General features: G+C 35.2%; 6 protein-coding genes across 6 annotated transcripts in view; 3 read left to right on the plus strand and 3 right to left on the minus strand.

Moving 5' to 3' along the window:
- LOC105231914 (eukaryotic translation initiation factor 4E type 2) overlaps positions 1-1824 on the plus strand; it is a 145239-nt gene extending 143415 nt beyond the window's left edge. The window contains exon 4 of the mRNA XM_011213431.4: positions 761-1824. Coding sequence (XP_011211733.1) covers positions 761-785 — 25 coding nt within the window. The 3' untranslated portion in view covers positions 786-1824. The remainder of the gene's footprint in view (positions 1-760) is intronic.
- A 1294-nt stretch (positions 1825-3118) lies between these two features.
- Positions 3119-8062, minus strand: LOC105231912 (structural maintenance of chromosomes protein 1A). The gene is made up of 15 exons (XM_011213428.4): positions 7758-8062; positions 7473-7693; positions 7262-7410; positions 7034-7202; positions 6059-6952; positions 5862-5990; positions 5722-5804; positions 5286-5658; positions 5085-5198; positions 4766-5021; positions 4380-4684; positions 4197-4309; positions 3617-4120; positions 3388-3565; positions 3119-3330 (listed from the first exon to the last, which is right to left on the minus strand). The coding sequence occupies exons 1-15, from the start codon at positions 7918-7920 to the stop codon at positions 3268-3270; spliced, it is 3714 nt and encodes a 1237-aa protein (XP_011211730.2). The 5' UTR covers positions 7921-8062; the 3' UTR covers positions 3119-3267.
- An 89-nt stretch (positions 8063-8151) lies between these two features.
- LOC105231911 (uncharacterized) lies at positions 8152-9182 on the minus strand. The gene has a single exon (XM_011213427.4). The coding sequence runs from the start codon at positions 9045-9047 to the stop codon at positions 8229-8231; it is 819 nt and encodes a 272-aa protein (XP_011211729.2). The 5' UTR covers positions 9048-9182; the 3' UTR covers positions 8152-8228.
- Positions 9183-9563: 381 nt separating this feature from the next.
- On the plus strand, positions 9564-13062 carry LOC105231910 (traB domain-containing protein). The gene is made up of 6 exons (XM_011213426.4): positions 9564-9750; positions 10010-10295; positions 10409-11142; positions 11206-11325; positions 11398-11872; positions 11933-13062. The coding sequence occupies exons 2-6, from the start codon at positions 10127-10129 to the stop codon at positions 12124-12126; spliced, it is 1692 nt and encodes a 563-aa protein (XP_011211728.2). The 5' UTR covers positions 9564-9750; positions 10010-10126; the 3' UTR covers positions 12127-13062.
- A 109-nt stretch (positions 13063-13171) lies between these two features.
- Positions 13172-16212, minus strand: LOC105231908 (protein MEMO1). Its single transcript, XM_011213425.4, has 7 exons — positions 15985-16212; positions 14448-14529; positions 14310-14378; positions 14134-14246; positions 13948-14059; positions 13657-13876; positions 13172-13597 (listed from the first exon to the last, which is right to left on the minus strand). The coding sequence occupies exons 1-7, from the start codon at positions 16034-16036 to the stop codon at positions 13355-13357; spliced, it is 891 nt and encodes a 296-aa protein (XP_011211727.1). The 5' UTR covers positions 16037-16212; the 3' UTR covers positions 13172-13354.
- LOC105231907 (uncharacterized) lies at positions 14720-15978 on the plus strand. The gene is made up of 2 exons (XM_011213424.4): positions 14720-14860; positions 14927-15978. Exons 1-2 carry the CDS (start codon positions 14784-14786, stop codon positions 15597-15599), a joined length of 750 nt encoding a protein of 249 aa, XP_011211726.2. The 5' UTR covers positions 14720-14783; the 3' UTR covers positions 15600-15978.
- Positions 16213-16501: the final 289 nt, after the last annotated feature.

The following is a 16501-nucleotide window of genomic DNA, read 5'->3' on the forward strand; positions in this document are numbered from 1 at the left end:
TTCTGAGCCAATGAACATACCAACGCTTAATCCAATTCTACTGATACTCAGCTGTGTTCTCTAGCATCCCTTTTGCGGCTCATTTTTAAGCGCCGTTTGCTTGATTGTTGGACAGTTTGACGGTATATTTATAAAACCACGTCTAGTCACCAGAAATGATGCTCAGCTGTGTTCTCTAGCATCCCTTTTGCGCCCTTTACTCGACTTTACAAAAAATTCAGATCTCCAAGAAAGAGTTAAGCCGCGATGCACGTCATATCCAAAACGTTAACCAAAGAGTTTTGGATAGTTTAACGAACTTTATTGAATGCATTGTGCCACTCAAATACTTGTACTTATGTAATGAAATTAAAAAATGATTTTCCCTGAGCAGTTTTCTTTAGATCACGTACTTCGAATCATATGGAGGAGATAAACATGAGAAAAAGAGAAAAATCGGTTCATATACCCTCATTTAATTTTAGCTTATTACAATCTTTCACATAAGAAATCCTTATTTTCACTCATTTTTGAACAGCTGTAACTGCTTTTCAACTTTCCCGAATTTATTTTTTTTTTTGATTAAATGAAGATTGAATCTCACCTTTCCAACACTATATGGTATGACACAATGTGTCGGGAGCACTGGAGATATATAGTATGACTGCAACGACATCTATTGGCAAAATACGAAAATACTTTATCGACTACCCAATATTTCTATTATTATTTATTTTACACATAATTTTACTAAATTTGTTTTCTTTTTTCTCCTTTGCAGTAATAAAGGGCCTCTGAAGAGCTGAAATTCAGTAAACACGTTCAACGCAACAAAAATAAAAACAATTGTAGAAGACACTGAGCGCCATGTAAACAGCAATGGTAACATTAATAACAGCAACAACAACAATGGGCAGAGCAACGGCGATAACAGAAGCGGCAACAGTATGGATACCAAGAGCAATATCTACCATAACAACAACAACTATAACAATAACAACTATTTATACGATATTAATAATGCTAAAATTACAAACGCCTAGAATATAACGAAATTAAGCACCACCACCCGCAGCAATAGCTGCAGCCCGAAACAGACATGCTTATATAACGTTTTATACATTGGCAAGAACGTAGAAATTATTTATGTTTTTCGAAAATAGCCACTTTAAGCAGGTTCTTAAAAATATGCGAACGAGAAATAGTGCTTTAACACAACAATTGAAGAATTGCCAGCGTTTCTACTTTTATTTACATTTAGTAATAAAAACGCTGGAACCTCAATTTTAACAACAAACACAAGCCAGAAAAAACATAAATATCAACAAATCATTCAATGCTCGCAAACAGGAAATTGTTATTGCCACACAATGTTGCATTAGTATTATGATTTCTTTATTACTTGAGCGCTTACTGTCATCAGGGCGATTTATAAAATCGCTGCAATTGTTTTTATTTAATAACTGACTTTCACCTTATTCTCGCTGAATTTCCTTTTTTTTATTTTTGGAAAATCCAAAAAGTTTGTACCAACAACAACCTTTGTGTGTGTTTAATGATGAACGTGAACACTGTAAGTGTGTTATTCAAATTCCAACCCAATAATAGTATGGCGTTAACTATCTAACGGTAGTTATACTAAACTAAAACATATAGAAAAATACATACCAGTAAACATACTCAAACAACATTAAACAAATACAAAAAATATTGTATGTAATTTATTGAGAATATTTCCCCACACACCCGAAAAAAATATTAAATAAAGAACGAAGGAAAACGAGTTGTATAAAAATTTAATAAAAAGTTATTAAAGTTGCAAAAAATAAAAGCAGTTAAAACAAATTTTTCACGTGTGTTTCTTTCTTTTTAACTTTTTTGGTTGTGACTTTTTACAAAAAAAAAAATATATTATTACAGCAAAAGTACGAATTATACTAAAAAGCGCGTAACTTCCTGTAAGTATGAGCAAAAAACAAGCAATAACAGCGTTCGGCAGAATCGGGTAATGATAGACCATGTGCGAAATAGCTGAGAGTAACTGAAAAGAGCACGTGAGAAATAAACTACATGAAATATTGGGCATGAGTAAGCTTTAGGTGCAATAAATGTTACATGTGCTCACTACGGTCAGCATACGTAATCGTAAGACCGTATTTTAGTAAACGCTGATCCGAAGAATTTTTGAGGTCAAGGAACAGTCGAAACACTGGACTTTACATGGCAAATCTGCTCCGAAGAAGACGTAGACTATGCTACCGACCGAAAAAGTGATGAGTATTGGACAATTTACATTCTGGAACTACTTGGAAAATAACAAAATGATCGCAGGGCTATACTCTTATACTATGCCAAATTAATGGTCGGATTCATCGCTAAGTTGAAAAAAATAACGACCCTGTTTGGTGAAGAAAAAGCGTTCTTCCCCACGACAACAATCCGGCAACTAACACTCCCGTAGTCGCACCTAAATTGATCGAATCAGACTACGATCTAACGTATGCCTTAGATTTTTTGTTTCCAAACTTGAAAAATATACTCAACAAAAAAAAATTTCGTCGAATTTTGAATTATGGCTACAACAGTGGCCTCCATTGTACGACAGTTGGGTCTTTATAACCGGAACGGCCACGAATTTTTATTCGTCTAAGTATCGTCAACTCGGCAGCATACCTTAAAATTACTGAATGAATGCTTTCTACCGCTACAACAACAAACAACGTAGTTCTGAGACGAAGTAACACTCGTTCAAGTGTATCGATCTAAAAGGAGACTATTTTAACCCTGCTGTTAGGTTAAGGACCATTTGGTCCATTTTTTTTTCTTTGTAACATGCAAAACGGGGGAACCCCTCGTCTAGTTTTTATTTTACCAGAGTTGAGTAAATAATAAAATAATAATATTTAGCAAGTATTGAACCAAACTAAATATAAAGACTAAGATTAAATTGTTATTTTGTATGAAAACTGCAGTATGGACCAAATGTTCCTCTAACCTAAGATTCGTAAGTTTTTTTTAACCTAACAGCAGGGTTAAGCAGTAGACCGTAATTTTTCCCAATTTATTATTTTGCTTTTGTAGGTTAGGTACACTTCGAAACGCGCTCGTATATTCAGTTTGTAAATTAAAACAATTCTCGCACTTTTTACTTATTACTTTTATTCCCTATGAATGTGTTCGTTTGGTTATTAACAGTACATATAAATGTATATGGTGAAAAAGAAATATGTGTAAAGCATAATGGTTTTCTGTAAATTAATTTGGTTAATAAAAAAAAACTCGAAATCGTTACTTATCATCGAAGACGCTCAAATCAAACAGGTAAACGTTAGAAATCAAACAATCGCCCTCCTAAATAACGAAGGAGGCATAAATAAGAAAATTTTAAATATTACTTTAAAGGCCTACCGCTGGTGTTATGCCCACCAAGGCGTCGGCGTGTCCATAGAATTCCTCCTTCAGCGAAATGACAATTGTCTGTAAATTATTTGTGTGGTCGCGTATATACGATGCCACTTTGCCAATATTGGTGTTATCCAGCGCTGCATCGATTTCGTCCAGCACAAAGAACGGTGCGGGTTGGTAGCTATCAAAGATACGTTGTAGAGATGAAACAATTATAACAAAAACATAATACCTGTGTATAGAGAAGAGCAAAGCTAAGGCAGCAATGGTCTTTTCGCCACCGCTCAAATTGCTCATCGGCTGGAAACGTTTACCCGGCGCAACACAATTATAATTGATCCCATCCAAGTACGGTTCTTCCGGATTATCCGGACCGAGATATGCCTGTGCCGCTTCATTGCGTGCTAAACTTTTGTAAATACCATCAATAGCATCGGATATGTGATTGCAGCATTGTATGAATTTCTCGGAACGCTCATTCTTCACCTTTTCGAAAGCGGATTTTGCCTTTTTCGCTTTGCGGCGTGCATTTTCGAATTCCTCATTGGTCGATTGTATTTTTTTGGTGACGAGTGACAACTTCTGCATGGCTTTCATATTCGGTGTTTGTATGCGCTCAAGTATATCCAATTTCGATTGTAGATCCTTTTGCAGTGTGTCGTTCATTTTTTTGAAGGAGGAATCATCTTTCAGCTTGCAAATTTCACGCGGTAGACTGCTGTAATCGACTTCGATTCTGTAAATGTAAAAAAAAATATAATAAATAGGTGTCTCATAGTGAAACAATTGGAACTAATCGTATGAATATTTACTGATTTTCACGTTCTAAAATAAGTGAAGTGGAAGTGGTATTTGTTTCAGAGTCGCCTTGCCGCACAGCGTCGTCTAGCGAACCCTTGAGCAACGGTATAGCAATGCAATCCATCTGCAGAGAAAAAATTACACAAATGTATAACCCAATTTAGGCGTAAATTTTAATTAAGCATTTCACAAACCTTCGCCTGCATCAATATGTTGTGACGCTCGTTCTTTTTCGTTTCGATTTTTGCCTCGATCGCTGAAATCTGGCTGCCTAAATTGTGTATTTCCTTTGCCAAATTGGAAACATCGCGCCTAGCTTTGGATATGTCTTCTTCCATGTCGTCAGCTGCTTGCTTTTTGGCCTGTTTTCCCTGCTTCAGCTTCTCCATTTTATCTTTATCCTCGTCGATTTCCTTGAGATAGCGTTTTTCCGCTGCTTTTAAGCCCTCCAACGCATCTTCTTCATCCTGCACACCACGCTCCCAACGTTCCAAATTCCCTGCAACGATTTCGAAAAATTAGCGCTAGTTAATTTGAACTCAATCTGCACTGCAGTGGTATGCATAGAGGCTCTACTTACTTTTGGTGTCCTTTTGCTTCTCAAAATCTAATTGTGTATTGATAGCATCGATTTGCTGTTCGAATTCAGCGCGTTTTCGCGCACGCTCTTGCTGCATAACAAGTTCGCGCTCTTCATACTGACGTATATTCTTCACGCCCAAACGTTTGCAGAACGAAGCGAACACCTTGTCCTCAACATTATTCATATTCTCTTTAATCTCTTGAATGTGTTCTTCGCGCTTCGTCATACGCCGTTCAATCTCGCTAATTTTTGGCTGAAATATGCGGAAATTTTATTGGCGAGAAATTTTAATGTGATACGTTTAGGAAAATCTTACGCCAAATTCATCTAATTGACTTTGCACCATCTTGAGTTGATTATCGAATTGTTGTATCGACTTTTTCGATGATTCCAAATCCACCATACTGTACTTTAGACGATTCTCCAAACCCTTTTATTTTAAATTGATACATATATACATGTATGTACATATATATAAACATATATATTAGTTACTTAAAATTCATAATTTTCATACCTTGATTTGCGACTCTACGGTAGCCAGTTCACTTTGTTTACGCGATTTCTTTACCAGCTCTTTTAACTCCTCGTTCAGTTTGTCTTTTTCCATTTTCAATTGTGCCATATGTTTCTCATCCCAACGTTTGGCTTTGCGCGCCAAATCGTGACTACCACCAGACAGAATACCAGACTTCTGGTAGAAGGTACCGTCCAAGGCGAGCGCATCATAACGTGTACGATCAATTTCATAAGCCACTTTCATAGCATCCTCGGGTGTCTCGCACACCAATGCATTATTCGTAGCGAAAAGGACAGCGCGCTCTATTTCAGGTGGTTCGAATTTGAGTACGTCAAAAACGAGTTTGACGTTGCGCGGTTCAGTAATGTTTCTACAGAAAGACGATAAGCACATTAGAATGTTGCACAAAAAAAATATGAAATATATTATATACCGTAAACGCTCTTTGAGAGGCTTCACTTGCAAGTAATCTAACGGTAGAAATGTTTCCACTTCCAGCATTTCCTCTTTTAATATCTATGCACAAAAAGAAATTACTATCCGAAGGAGAAAAAATATTTAAGTCAAACGCACCTGAATGCAGTGTCTTGCGGTCTTTTCGGTATCAACAATAATGGCTTCCATATATTTGCCCAACACCTTTGTGACCGCAACATTGTAGCGTTTATGTGTTGGCTGACACATGTTTATCATACGATCATACTAAAGCATATATAAAATTATACAACTAGAATGTATTATGGGTGTTGCATGTCTATCTACTAACTCACCACACCCGGCACTTGCTTCTTGAACAACTCAACAACTTGCTGCTTCTTTTTGCGATGCGCATCTTCGTGCTTGTCACTCTTTGCATCGCCCAGCTGGTCGCGCACATTTTCTAGTTCCCGTTGCTTTTCAGCTATCTTTTCTTTGGAGCAACCCACATCACGTCGCAGTTCATCTTTAATACGATTTTGTTCCTCTAATGCCGCCTGTGATGACTTTATATGATCCATTAGCTTGTCTCGTCGTTTCACTGCTTCTTCACGTTGTAATGTCAACTTTTTTAAGGACTCCTCCACCGATGCCTTACGATTGGCTTCACCATCCAACATATCTTGATCGGATTTTTGTTCACGATTCACTGAATCTAATTGCGAACGATATTGTGTAGCTGTGGCTTCCGCTTGCTGTTTGAGACGATCGTACTCTTGCACCAAGCCCTCCTCCATTGTTACGCTTTTGCCACGTCGTTGAGACTCATTTTCGAGATCATCCTCATAACGTTTTTTTAATGCTTCCACATCCGCTAACTGTTTTTCCAATTTGCGAATGTCTTGTTGATGTGCATTATCAGCCTCTCGCGCAGTTTCAAGCGTTTTCTGCAGTGATGCTAACTTTTTCTGACAATGTGCCACCTTCTCCTTTGCTTTAATGTACAACGGGCGTTTTTTATTCATTTGCGTTTCAAATTCACGTATCTCTTGCTCGATTTTGGCTAAATCACGTGAGAATTTGCCCGCATCTTTCTTCTTCTCTCGCAGAACCTCATCGGCTTGTTCTTTGCGCAGCTCAACGGCTTTAACGTCCTGTTGTTTTGATTCCAAATCATGATTAAGTTTTTTAATGTCGTTTTCAACGTGAAACAGACGAAATAGTTGATACTCCACTTGTTTCTCATTCTGAAAATTAAATAATGACATTGCAAAAAAAAAAACAAATAAGTTTTAAATATTAAAAAACATGGATAACTATTAACTCACATATTCATTTTTTAATCTGGCATAACGTTCTGCTTCCATTTTTTCATGTTTTGCTTCTTTGCGCTCAGCTGCCATACCCTTCTTTTTTTGATATGTAAATTGTGTTTCTTCTTCTGCCAAATTCATTTCTTGTTTTAAACGATTGTAATCTTCCTTAAGCAAACCAGATCTACAATACGCAAGAAAATAACAATATTAATTATATTGCGAAGGTAAATTAGTAATTACCCGCTAATCTCCTCAAATAAAGCTGTACGTTCTTTTGGTGTTTTCATTGCAATATTTTCGACAGCGCCTTGGAATACCAAAAAGTTTTTTGCTTTAACATTTATACCCATTTTCTCCAATGTACATAAATAAACACTGCTCGACACATTCTTAAAAAATTATAAAACATTATTTAAAGTGACTCAGTTTTAGGAACAAAATACCGCTGTACCTCTCCGTTGATACGATATTCAGATGATCCGCCAATAACGGCACGCTGGAAGTCCATTTGCTTCTCATCGTTGATGAGAAATTTAGCAGTTACGTAGCAACTCCGCGAAACTGGCTTACCAATCGATGAACCATGAATTAGATCATTGAGGCGCTTCACACGTAAACTAGAAGTCTTTTCACCCATAACAAAACTGATTGCGTCCATGAAATTCGATTTTCCTATATATGCATGTACATTTAATTTTTAGTGAAATTCATTTGGTATATTACAGAAGTACTTTACCTGAGCCATTAGGTCCGATAACTGCAGTGAACTTCTTAAGTGGTCCAACAATTACATGTCCGCGATACGACTTGAAATTTTCCATTTCAATATACTGCAGAAAATATACATCATCTTTTGGCGCGGAGGTAGAAGCCTCTGCTGCCACTTCTTCTTCGGTCATCTTAGATTTGTTCTTAGAAATTTTCTAATTACTTATTTATTTTAAATATAAATGAAAAATTGAAATTAATTACAAACAATTAAATATTTTTGTATCACGAAGGAAAAAGACGCGCTGTTTTACACTTTCCCTTATTCTCTTTAGCATCGACATTTATTCGGACAGATCTTGAACGTCATTCTGCCTATTGTGAACAGCTCATATTAATGCCGCCATAAAAAAAAAACAATGTAACTTATGCATAGAATATGTAAACATTTTTTTTTATTTTAATAAAAGAATTTATTGTAATAAAAATATAGTGTAATCTATATATTTTGAAGCCATTGTAATTCTTTTGCGACTTCTTCGTCCTTATTGGATTTTTTCTTTTTCTTTGGAATCACCGCTGTCGATCGTCCTTCTACTATTGTGCTATCGTTCGGCTTCCGTTTATTTTCCTTTTTCTTTGGCTTTACTTCACCGAGAAATTCAACGTCGTCGTCATCACTTAAGTTAATTTCATTTACGGCAGAAATGGGTTTGGATTTTTGCTTCTGATTGGACAACTTGCTATTTTGAGATTTCATACTTGTCCGATTTGTAGCCGCCTCATACGTTAATTTCGCCGATATCTCATCCGCCTTTTTCAAACGTTCTGCTATGGATTTGTTTATTCGTAAGCTTTTGTCGAATTGGTGGCCATGCAAAGGATGACGAACCTTAATCATGTCAGGAAATGGAACGCGACTTTCTGGTGGGCATAATGCTTCAGCATTTTCTAACGTCACCGCTTCAGATGCTTTTAAACGATCACGAAGTAAAATGCTTCCCTTTACTGGTAACAGTCGCAGGGAGTAACGGCCTTTGCGATTGCAGTAGCCAAAGGCACGTGTCTCGGGTTCTGCATATTCGACTGCTACAGCTTCAGCTGAATTAAAATTGGTACGACCAGGGAGCTTTAATTTTTGATTTTGCAAATTTTCTTCTATATTATATCCTTTCGGGCATTGTAGGACCCAAATCTCATCCTCAATTTCATCGATGTCTTGAAATTGGCCGATTGTGGTTAATTCAGTGCTTGCTTTTATTTCTTTGTACTGCAGATTATCCTCAAGGAAACGCTGTTTTAGACTTATAGTTTCCATTTCAATAGACTATTAACTACGTCTTTGATTAAATATTTTAATTTAAAACTAATTTACCACTTTTCCAAAACAATTTCACGTGTATAATGTTTTTGTATATTCGCTTTGGCAGAAATATGTCAAACACAGGTGTTGTAAAGAAACCATTCGCAATAGTTTATAATTGCAAATAAAACTTGATTATTATAATGAAACATATTCATCTCGTTAAACATTTGTATTATAATAAATACGATTATTTGTGATTTATTATTTGTTGAAACGACTAATATGTATATAAACTGAAATAAAATGTATTAAGAAAAATATATTGTCAAAAAATGTCTGTGGTGCGCATAAAAAAAATTTTATCAAAACTCATACATCTTATAATGGATGATAATATTTAATTTGTATCATCAAATTTTTTAACGTTACTAAAATATACATTTTAATGTTATATAGTTTGACGGAACCCGAAATTTGGCAATCATACCGAAAGTCAACAAATGTCAAAAAATTGTGTACGTGTTGATGAAGCGCAAACGACGTAATAACAAATTGAAGAAATCTCCAAAGCATCAGAAACGAGTACAAAGACGAGAAAGAAATTTTCAATTAATTTTTGGTTTTTTGAAAAATTTTGCATTATAATTTATATTTTGTTAATCGTGTACACACAACTGCAAAGCTTTATGCACAAGCCAAAACGTTCAGAATTATTGTAAGTAAATACATACAGCTATGTATTTCATCACCAGGTAGTGAAAAAACGAAAATAATCTTTGTAATACAAAATATTTTCAAAAATGTATGACTTTCCTAATTGCAGTTATTTGGTTTAATTAAACATTATATAAACAATGATGAAAACTCACCCTACATCAATTCAGAATAAAATATTTGTTTGATCAATATATCATACATGCATGTTAAAACCTTTACTTTTTATGTTTAAAAGTATATTTCCTTCTTTTTTGCAGTTTTTGATGGTAAAAATATAGTTGTAAGACTGCAGTTATTGCTAAACAAAAAATATAGTAAAAATATAGATATCCTCCGAAAACCGAATTTGTTTACGTAACCTATTCTTCCAAAACATGAACTTATCAACATCTTCCAATCGTGACATGTCTCGGGCAGACTCCCAAACACCACCATCAAGCGCTAGAAATAAAAGCAAAGGACAACTCAATGACACGTCACTAGGTAGCAGTAGCATATATGAGAGCGCCTTGGAGAATCTCACCGCTTATACATCTTTTGACGGTATCTATTAGATTTTAATATTTATAATTATTTTTTAATTTTCAAGATTAGGCACATCTCTCCATGCTTTACATATTTATAAATACAATATCGCTATATGATTTCTATTTAAGGAAGTGCCAATGACAATTCACATTTTAATGTATCCACCGATGCAACATTAAATGGCAGTGATTCACATCGATACAACACAACCACCGGATCATGCAGCTCTACTGCCACTCGTGATTTGAATAAAAACATTAGCGCCAGTATGCTGTTAATACAGTCGGAGAGCACCGAGACAAATGCATCACAAGAAGAAGTTGATCCAAAATCCCAACTAGCAAATAAGACAATATTTAAAACGGATAATCCAGATTTGTCAATTATAGAAATTAGTGATAATTCAATTAAAGAGCAGGAAGCTGAAAATTCCTTTTTCCTAATCGAATCTAATGATGACAGTGATCAGCAAAAAAATTTATCTAAAACTGTTGGTGGGGCAAAACAAAAGATTTCTCCTTTAAAAACTGCCGATAATGCTGCTACTGTATCTTCGGAGAATCGTCGTAAAAAAGCCGAAACACTCATTCAATCCAGTAAACAAACACTAAATGTAGATGTAGCTGAGGCATTTGCTGCTGAATCGAAAGCAGCTAGTGGTGATACAAATGCCATTGATGATGCGGTGCCGGAAGAAACACATCCCACCACCAAGCGTGAAATAAAAATATACGACACCATAGAAGAGTTCGAAGAAAATTTGCCGTCGACGGTGACAGTGTTGGACACCCCATTCGGTAGCAGAGTTTATCTGGTGGGCACAGCTCACTTCAGTGAGGAGTCGCAGGATGATGTCTCTTATGTAAGTAGAAGCAGTAACGACATAGATACATTAACAACCATAAACTTTATATATATACTTTAGGTTATACGCAATGTCCGTCCAGATGTGGTGATGGTTGAACTATGTCCGTCACGTGTACATATCTTGAAACTTGACGAAAAAACACTGTTAGAGGAAGCTAAAAACTTCAATTTCGCTAAGGTAATTTTGCATTATCTTATTAAATAATATATACCAAAAATAAAAAAGCACTAAATTTATCGGACGAAACAGATTCGAAGCATTATCCAGACACACGGTTATATTAACGGCGTTTTCTTCATCTTGTTATTGCAAATGAGTGCACAAATCGCCAAGGACTTGGGCATGGCGCCGGGCGGTGAATTTCGGCGAGCATTCGAAGAAATACACAGAATTCCCGGATGTATGCTACATCTTGGCGACCGACCTATACGCATCACCTTACATCGGGCGCTGCGCGCTCTTACTTTGTGGCAAACAATGAAGCTGGTATGGCGCCTCACATCCACCGACACTATAAGTATCGAAGAAGTGGAGGAATGTAAACAACGCGATTTGCTCGAAAAGCTGATGCAAGAGATGGCTGGAGAATTTCCAGAGTTCTCGGAAGTATTTGTGAAGGAGCGTGATATATTTCTTTGCCATTCATTGCAGCTGGCAGCTTTACCACAAATGCCAACCGATGGTTCTGGTATACCACGACCAGTGCGCGTCGTTGGTGTTGTAGGTGAGTGCATCTATATTCTAAGCTAATATAAATAACTATATAATTTCCTTCTACCGCTAGGTATTGGGCATGCTAATGGCATTGCGGAAAAATGGGGAAAAGTGGATCCATCGTGCATACCAGAGATCATGAAAATACCACCCGGCCGTTTAAGTACACGTCTTGCTTGGTATTCGTTCCAAGCTTCTGTTTGCAGTCTCGTACTGTATCAAGGGTATAGGATTTTAAAGCCATGCCTAAAACGTTTGTTTTAATTGCTTTTCGAAGCGATGATAACTGCTGTGTGAAAATCATTATCGATTTACTTTTAACACTTAGATATATTTACGCATATACATATATATATATATATATATATATACCTATGTACATAAATGCTGTAATCGCATCAAAACTAATTCAAAAGCACAACATTGTGTGTTCTCCACATAAATGTGCGCCTGAGTGTCAATGATCAGAAAGAAAGAATTGATGTTTTAGTTAAAATAAGATATTTATGTAAGATACGGCGAGTTTTTAGCTGTGTGATCGTTCTCAATACCTATGTATGTGTTACATACGAAGCATACAAACAGTTCCATACAAATATTTTCGTTTAATATAATTAAATTCCACAATGCAGTAAAGGATAATAAAAAATTAAAGGTTTTCAAAGGCCGCATAACCGTTATTGAGCCGCACTAAAAATAGTAAAACATTCGTTTAAAAGAATATACATACGTTGTACAAAAATGTTAAAAAAATGTGTGATTAAAACTATCAAAATTAAAATATATAAAATAAGTGTAGAAACTAGGAAGAAAAATATTGAAAAACAAAAAAATACAAAATCTGGTTAACTGTAGTTTACTAAATGCGTTCGCAGATCAATAAGTTTTAGATGTGCCCCAGGTAAACTGATAGTTACGGCAAGGCCAGCCTGCTCGGATTTACGAAACATTGCGTCTATCAGCCCAACATTCCCAGTAGTAATATGTATGATCGTAGAATATTTCAAACATGCCGAAAGCTATCACATTTTAAAATCAATGTAGACCCTAAAATATAACATGTACTATATATATTTTTTTGTAGTTTTAAAATGTTGTATAAGCATAGATGTACGCTTGTCTGTATTCTGTAATGTAAAACTGTCATAAATACAAACCAATGCAAAAGCACACATACATATATGTATGTATGTCATATAATATTACTAAAGCGATTTCTTTATTTACGTTTTTTAACTGTTTTATCCCGATAGTGTGTATTGATATTTTTCGTGCAATATATAAATTAGTTGTTGAAAAGTAAAACACGTTTGTTATAAGCTACACTTGTCTACATTTATTGAAATATAGTTTGGTGAAATTTCATTATTATAAGCTTGTTAAAAAAAAATACAGGAAACCCTTTAAAGTAGAAGTATTCTGCCAGAGATTTGGGTACGTATGTCGGTCGGTACTTGCAAATTATCTCAATATTTTCAATTTGCTGAATGTTCTAAGCTTCAAACACTAATGAGCCAGATGCATAGCTAACACTGGAATCGTTCATATCCTTGCACTGACTGCTCTGGGCATACTTGAGAAATTTAAAGCTCATATTACTGTAGCCTTGATTTTGTAGCGCTTTTACAGAGTTTAACATCACACCGATCGGATGACGGCCACAAATTGTATTGTTGTATTTCCGTAGATACTCAGTGAAAGCACCCGGATTTAAGGTCTCGATGATGCCCATACCCTGTTACGGTGAAATTCACTTATTACAAATAATCAACTGTCATCATTCTATTTACTTACATCCTTGTCGAGCTTCTCAATGGATGAGTGAATTTGACCACACGACCGATCGTAATATGTGTAATTGAAGCGATGTCCCCAATGACAGAAGTCCGATGATATCACGAAGAGGTTTTGTGGATCCGTAAAATAGTTTGCTAAGAGATCACCATATAAAGCTTCCTGATCGGGATTCAAAGAACCGACTAAAATTGGCACGATCGTGAACTGATCTTTAAAACTGAAATTTTAATGTCAAATATTTTTGCTATTATTTGAATAAACAAGAAAAAACGTTGCTAATAAACTTACTCCTCCATTACTTTCGCTATATATGGCAAATGCATTTCAATGCTATGTTCATCTTCATCTGTTTTCATGTCCATCCACGAAAAGTGCCCAGTCTTTTCCAATTCTGCATTGACTATGTATAGGTAAAAAAAATATTAGAAACTTTTTACCAAATGCTACATATCGAAATATGGACTTGACACTTACTTTGAGTATCAATCGTGAGATCATATAGTGGAGTTTTATACACCTTGGCAGTGGACAAAGCACAACCGCGCAGGCGTACATGATGTGATGGACCTAATATGAAAATTCGTTTCCTAAGCAATTAATAATGAAACGTATTAATCACTATTGGCGTCATTAAAGTTAAGCAAACTTACACAACGGCGGGACTGACTTGTCGATAGGCGAAGGCACCACACGCACCACAGTAGGTATAACCTGCATGCCTGCAAAGAGAATAAATTTTTATTAGACATACATATATGAATTTAGTTACAAGTATTTTTTTTACATACGGCGCAATAATTGCACGAGCTGGACCATGAGAAAGTTCTGCAGCACCCAGCCAGCGATCCAGCTGACGTGACAGCTCAGATCCTGTAAAAGTCAAAGATTGTAAAATGTTGTATTTTGTTACCACTCCTGATTCAAATTAACTGTTATACACCAGCAAAGTTTTTTTGTAAAAAGTAACCAGGGAATAAATGTTTACTTTGCTTAGCAACGCGTTTGTTTATGTATATCTTATTCTATCTTTGAAAATAAAATTAAAAAATATATATGTATATTTAGCTTAAAATTTATAGAAAAAAATAATCAGCATATAAAACTACTAAATACAAAAGGAGAAAATGACAGAGGGCGATAATTCCAATGCACTTTACGATATCATACGGAAGGAACTGAATTCAATTATTAGTGAAAACAGGTAAAAATTATCGAGAACCCCCAATGCGCGTTTGTAGAAAAAAAAAATGTTTTAATTTCATTTTAGTGCTTCACAACCAGATGATTCTAAGAAGGGTATAAAATTGGATGCTAATGAAGGTACACATTCACAGCTACAAAAGTCCGCAGAGGCTGTGGACGATGGTGATATCATAACAAAGACATCCACACCGGCTGAACATTTGTCAACTATGCTTTCTAGCAAAATTTTGCAGCTACCTTCCAATGAATCTCAAAGTGCAATTATTGATACCGACCTACAAAAGATGCGTTACGATTTACAACAAAGTTACGAGCTTTTTCAGACTATGGGCGAACGATTCCAAGCTATAAATTTTAGTTCACTCAAAAATCGCATTAAAGATATGAATCTTAGTAAACAGGATCGTACAGCAAAGTTAAACGAAGAAATGAAGGATATATTAGAAAAACATTACAATAATAATACACTGAATAGTTTGACAACTGAAATGGGTGAAAAATTTCAAAACCATCCTGGCGAATTCGGAAATATACCGGAATTGAGTGAATTTTTCCAAACTTGCTCGCAGTTACAACATGGTTTAGAGCAACTTAAGCGTCAACGTAATTCCATTAGTGAAATAACAAAACGCCTTTCCAATGCTACAGAAGCCTCATATACACGTATAGATCATATTTATAACATAATGAAATCTACACATTCAGGACAGAGCCAAAACCTCACAGAATATCAATAAACTACCTAGTTTAGATCATCCAAATATTTTGGTATATGTATATTTAGTTCAAAAATTCTAGTTCATCTAAACCGATTATTTCTCTAAGGATTGGAGAAATACCATATACATAGATTGAAGAAATATGTTTGCACTCTGACTTTTATATATGTATGTAAATGGATGTATGTACATACTTTGCTAGAATACTTTCATATGTCCCATGCATTGTTTAACTTATCAGATACACGTTAAAAGACCTTTTGTCATATTTATGTATGTTTCCGAATAACCAAGATGAAGCTGACTCATCTTCTCAGCCATTAGACATTTATCTATAAAACTGATTATTTTACTGATACCATGATAGCATACGCCAATAAAAAAAGATTTGCTCAATGTTTACCTAAGTTTGTGTACCAACTTCCAGAATGGGTTGCTTTTCTGACTGTAGACATTTTTACCAGCACACTTTCTTAAATTTCTTTTACTATATATTTACGTATATCACTTTATTTATTTAAATAATAGTTGACAGATAATTAAGTGCTTTAAAAGAATCCCTCACTATGAGCTGCACAGTCAGATGTGAAAACCTAATAACAATTTATTTTCGTTTTCTTTGACAAAAGGGACAACCGATTGCATTGGATAAAAGAGAGTTCACAATAAAGTTACCATTCACAATTAAGGGTTTTGGAAATATTACTATGTGAACATTAAAATTAATTTAGTTAAAACAAAACGTAATATTGTGCTTTATGTATGAAAAAACCGTCAAATATAAATGTTAACATAATTTTGCATGTTATTCTGAAAAATTCAACTATGAGTACTGCAAATGTAGCTAGCAATAATGCAAACAAGCATATTGTCCATAAACAAAGTAGGCAAGAACGAGTGAAATAACATTTGTCTATTTT

The sequence above is a fragment of the Bactrocera dorsalis genome, chromosome 2 (assembly GCF_023373825.1).
Source record: "Bactrocera dorsalis isolate Fly_Bdor chromosome 2, ASM2337382v1, whole genome shotgun sequence".
Lineage (NCBI taxonomy): Eukaryota > Metazoa > Arthropoda > Insecta > Diptera > Tephritidae > Bactrocera > Bactrocera dorsalis.

Bases quoted from the DNA above. Each gene is read 5' to 3' on its own strand.
- LOC105231912 (XM_011213428.4), bottom strand. From the start codon at position 7,920: ATGACCGAAGAAGAAGTGGCAGCAGAGGCTTCTACCTCCGCGCCAAAA. The intron at 5,659-5,721 runs GTATATAATATA...GTCTTTCTGTAG, and splicing joins CCTCTCAAAGAGCGTTTACG to AAACATTACTGAACCGCGCA. The intron at 5,199-5,285 runs GTATGAAAATTA...TTAAAATAAAAG, and splicing joins CCGTAGAGTCGCAAATCAAG to GGTTTGGAGAATCGTCTAAA.
- LOC105231911 (XM_011213427.4), bottom strand. From the start codon at position 9,047: ATGGAAACTATAAGTCTAAAACAGCGTTTCCTTGAGGATAATCTGCAG.
- LOC105231910 (XM_011213426.4), top strand. From the start codon at position 10,127: ATGAACTTATCAACATCTTCCAATCGTGACATGTCTCGGGCAGACTCC. The intron at 10,296-10,408 runs GTATCTATTAGA...TTTCTATTTAAG, and splicing joins CGCTTATACATCTTTTGACG to GAAGTGCCAATGACAATTCA. The intron at 11,873-11,932 runs GTGAGTGCATCT...TTCTACCGCTAG, and splicing joins GCGCGTCGTTGGTGTTGTAG to GTATTGGGCATGCTAATGGC.
- LOC105231907 (XM_011213424.4), top strand. From the start codon at position 14,784: ATGACAGAGGGCGATAATTCCAATGCACTTTACGATATCATACGGAAG. The intron at 14,861-14,926 runs GTAAAAATTATC...ATTTCATTTTAG, and splicing joins TCAATTATTAGTGAAAACAG to TGCTTCACAACCAGATGATT.
- LOC105231908 (XM_011213425.4), bottom strand. From the start codon at position 16,036: ATGTCTACAGTCAGAAAAGCAACCCATTCTGGAAGTTGGTACACAAAC. The intron at 14,530-15,984 runs GTAAACATTGAG...TGACTTTTACAG, and splicing joins AAGTTGGTACACAAACTTAG to GATCTGAGCTGTCACGTCAG. The intron at 14,379-14,447 runs GTATGTAAAAAA...TTCTCTTTGCAG, and splicing joins GCTCGTGCAATTATTGCGCC to GCATGCAGGTTATACCTACT.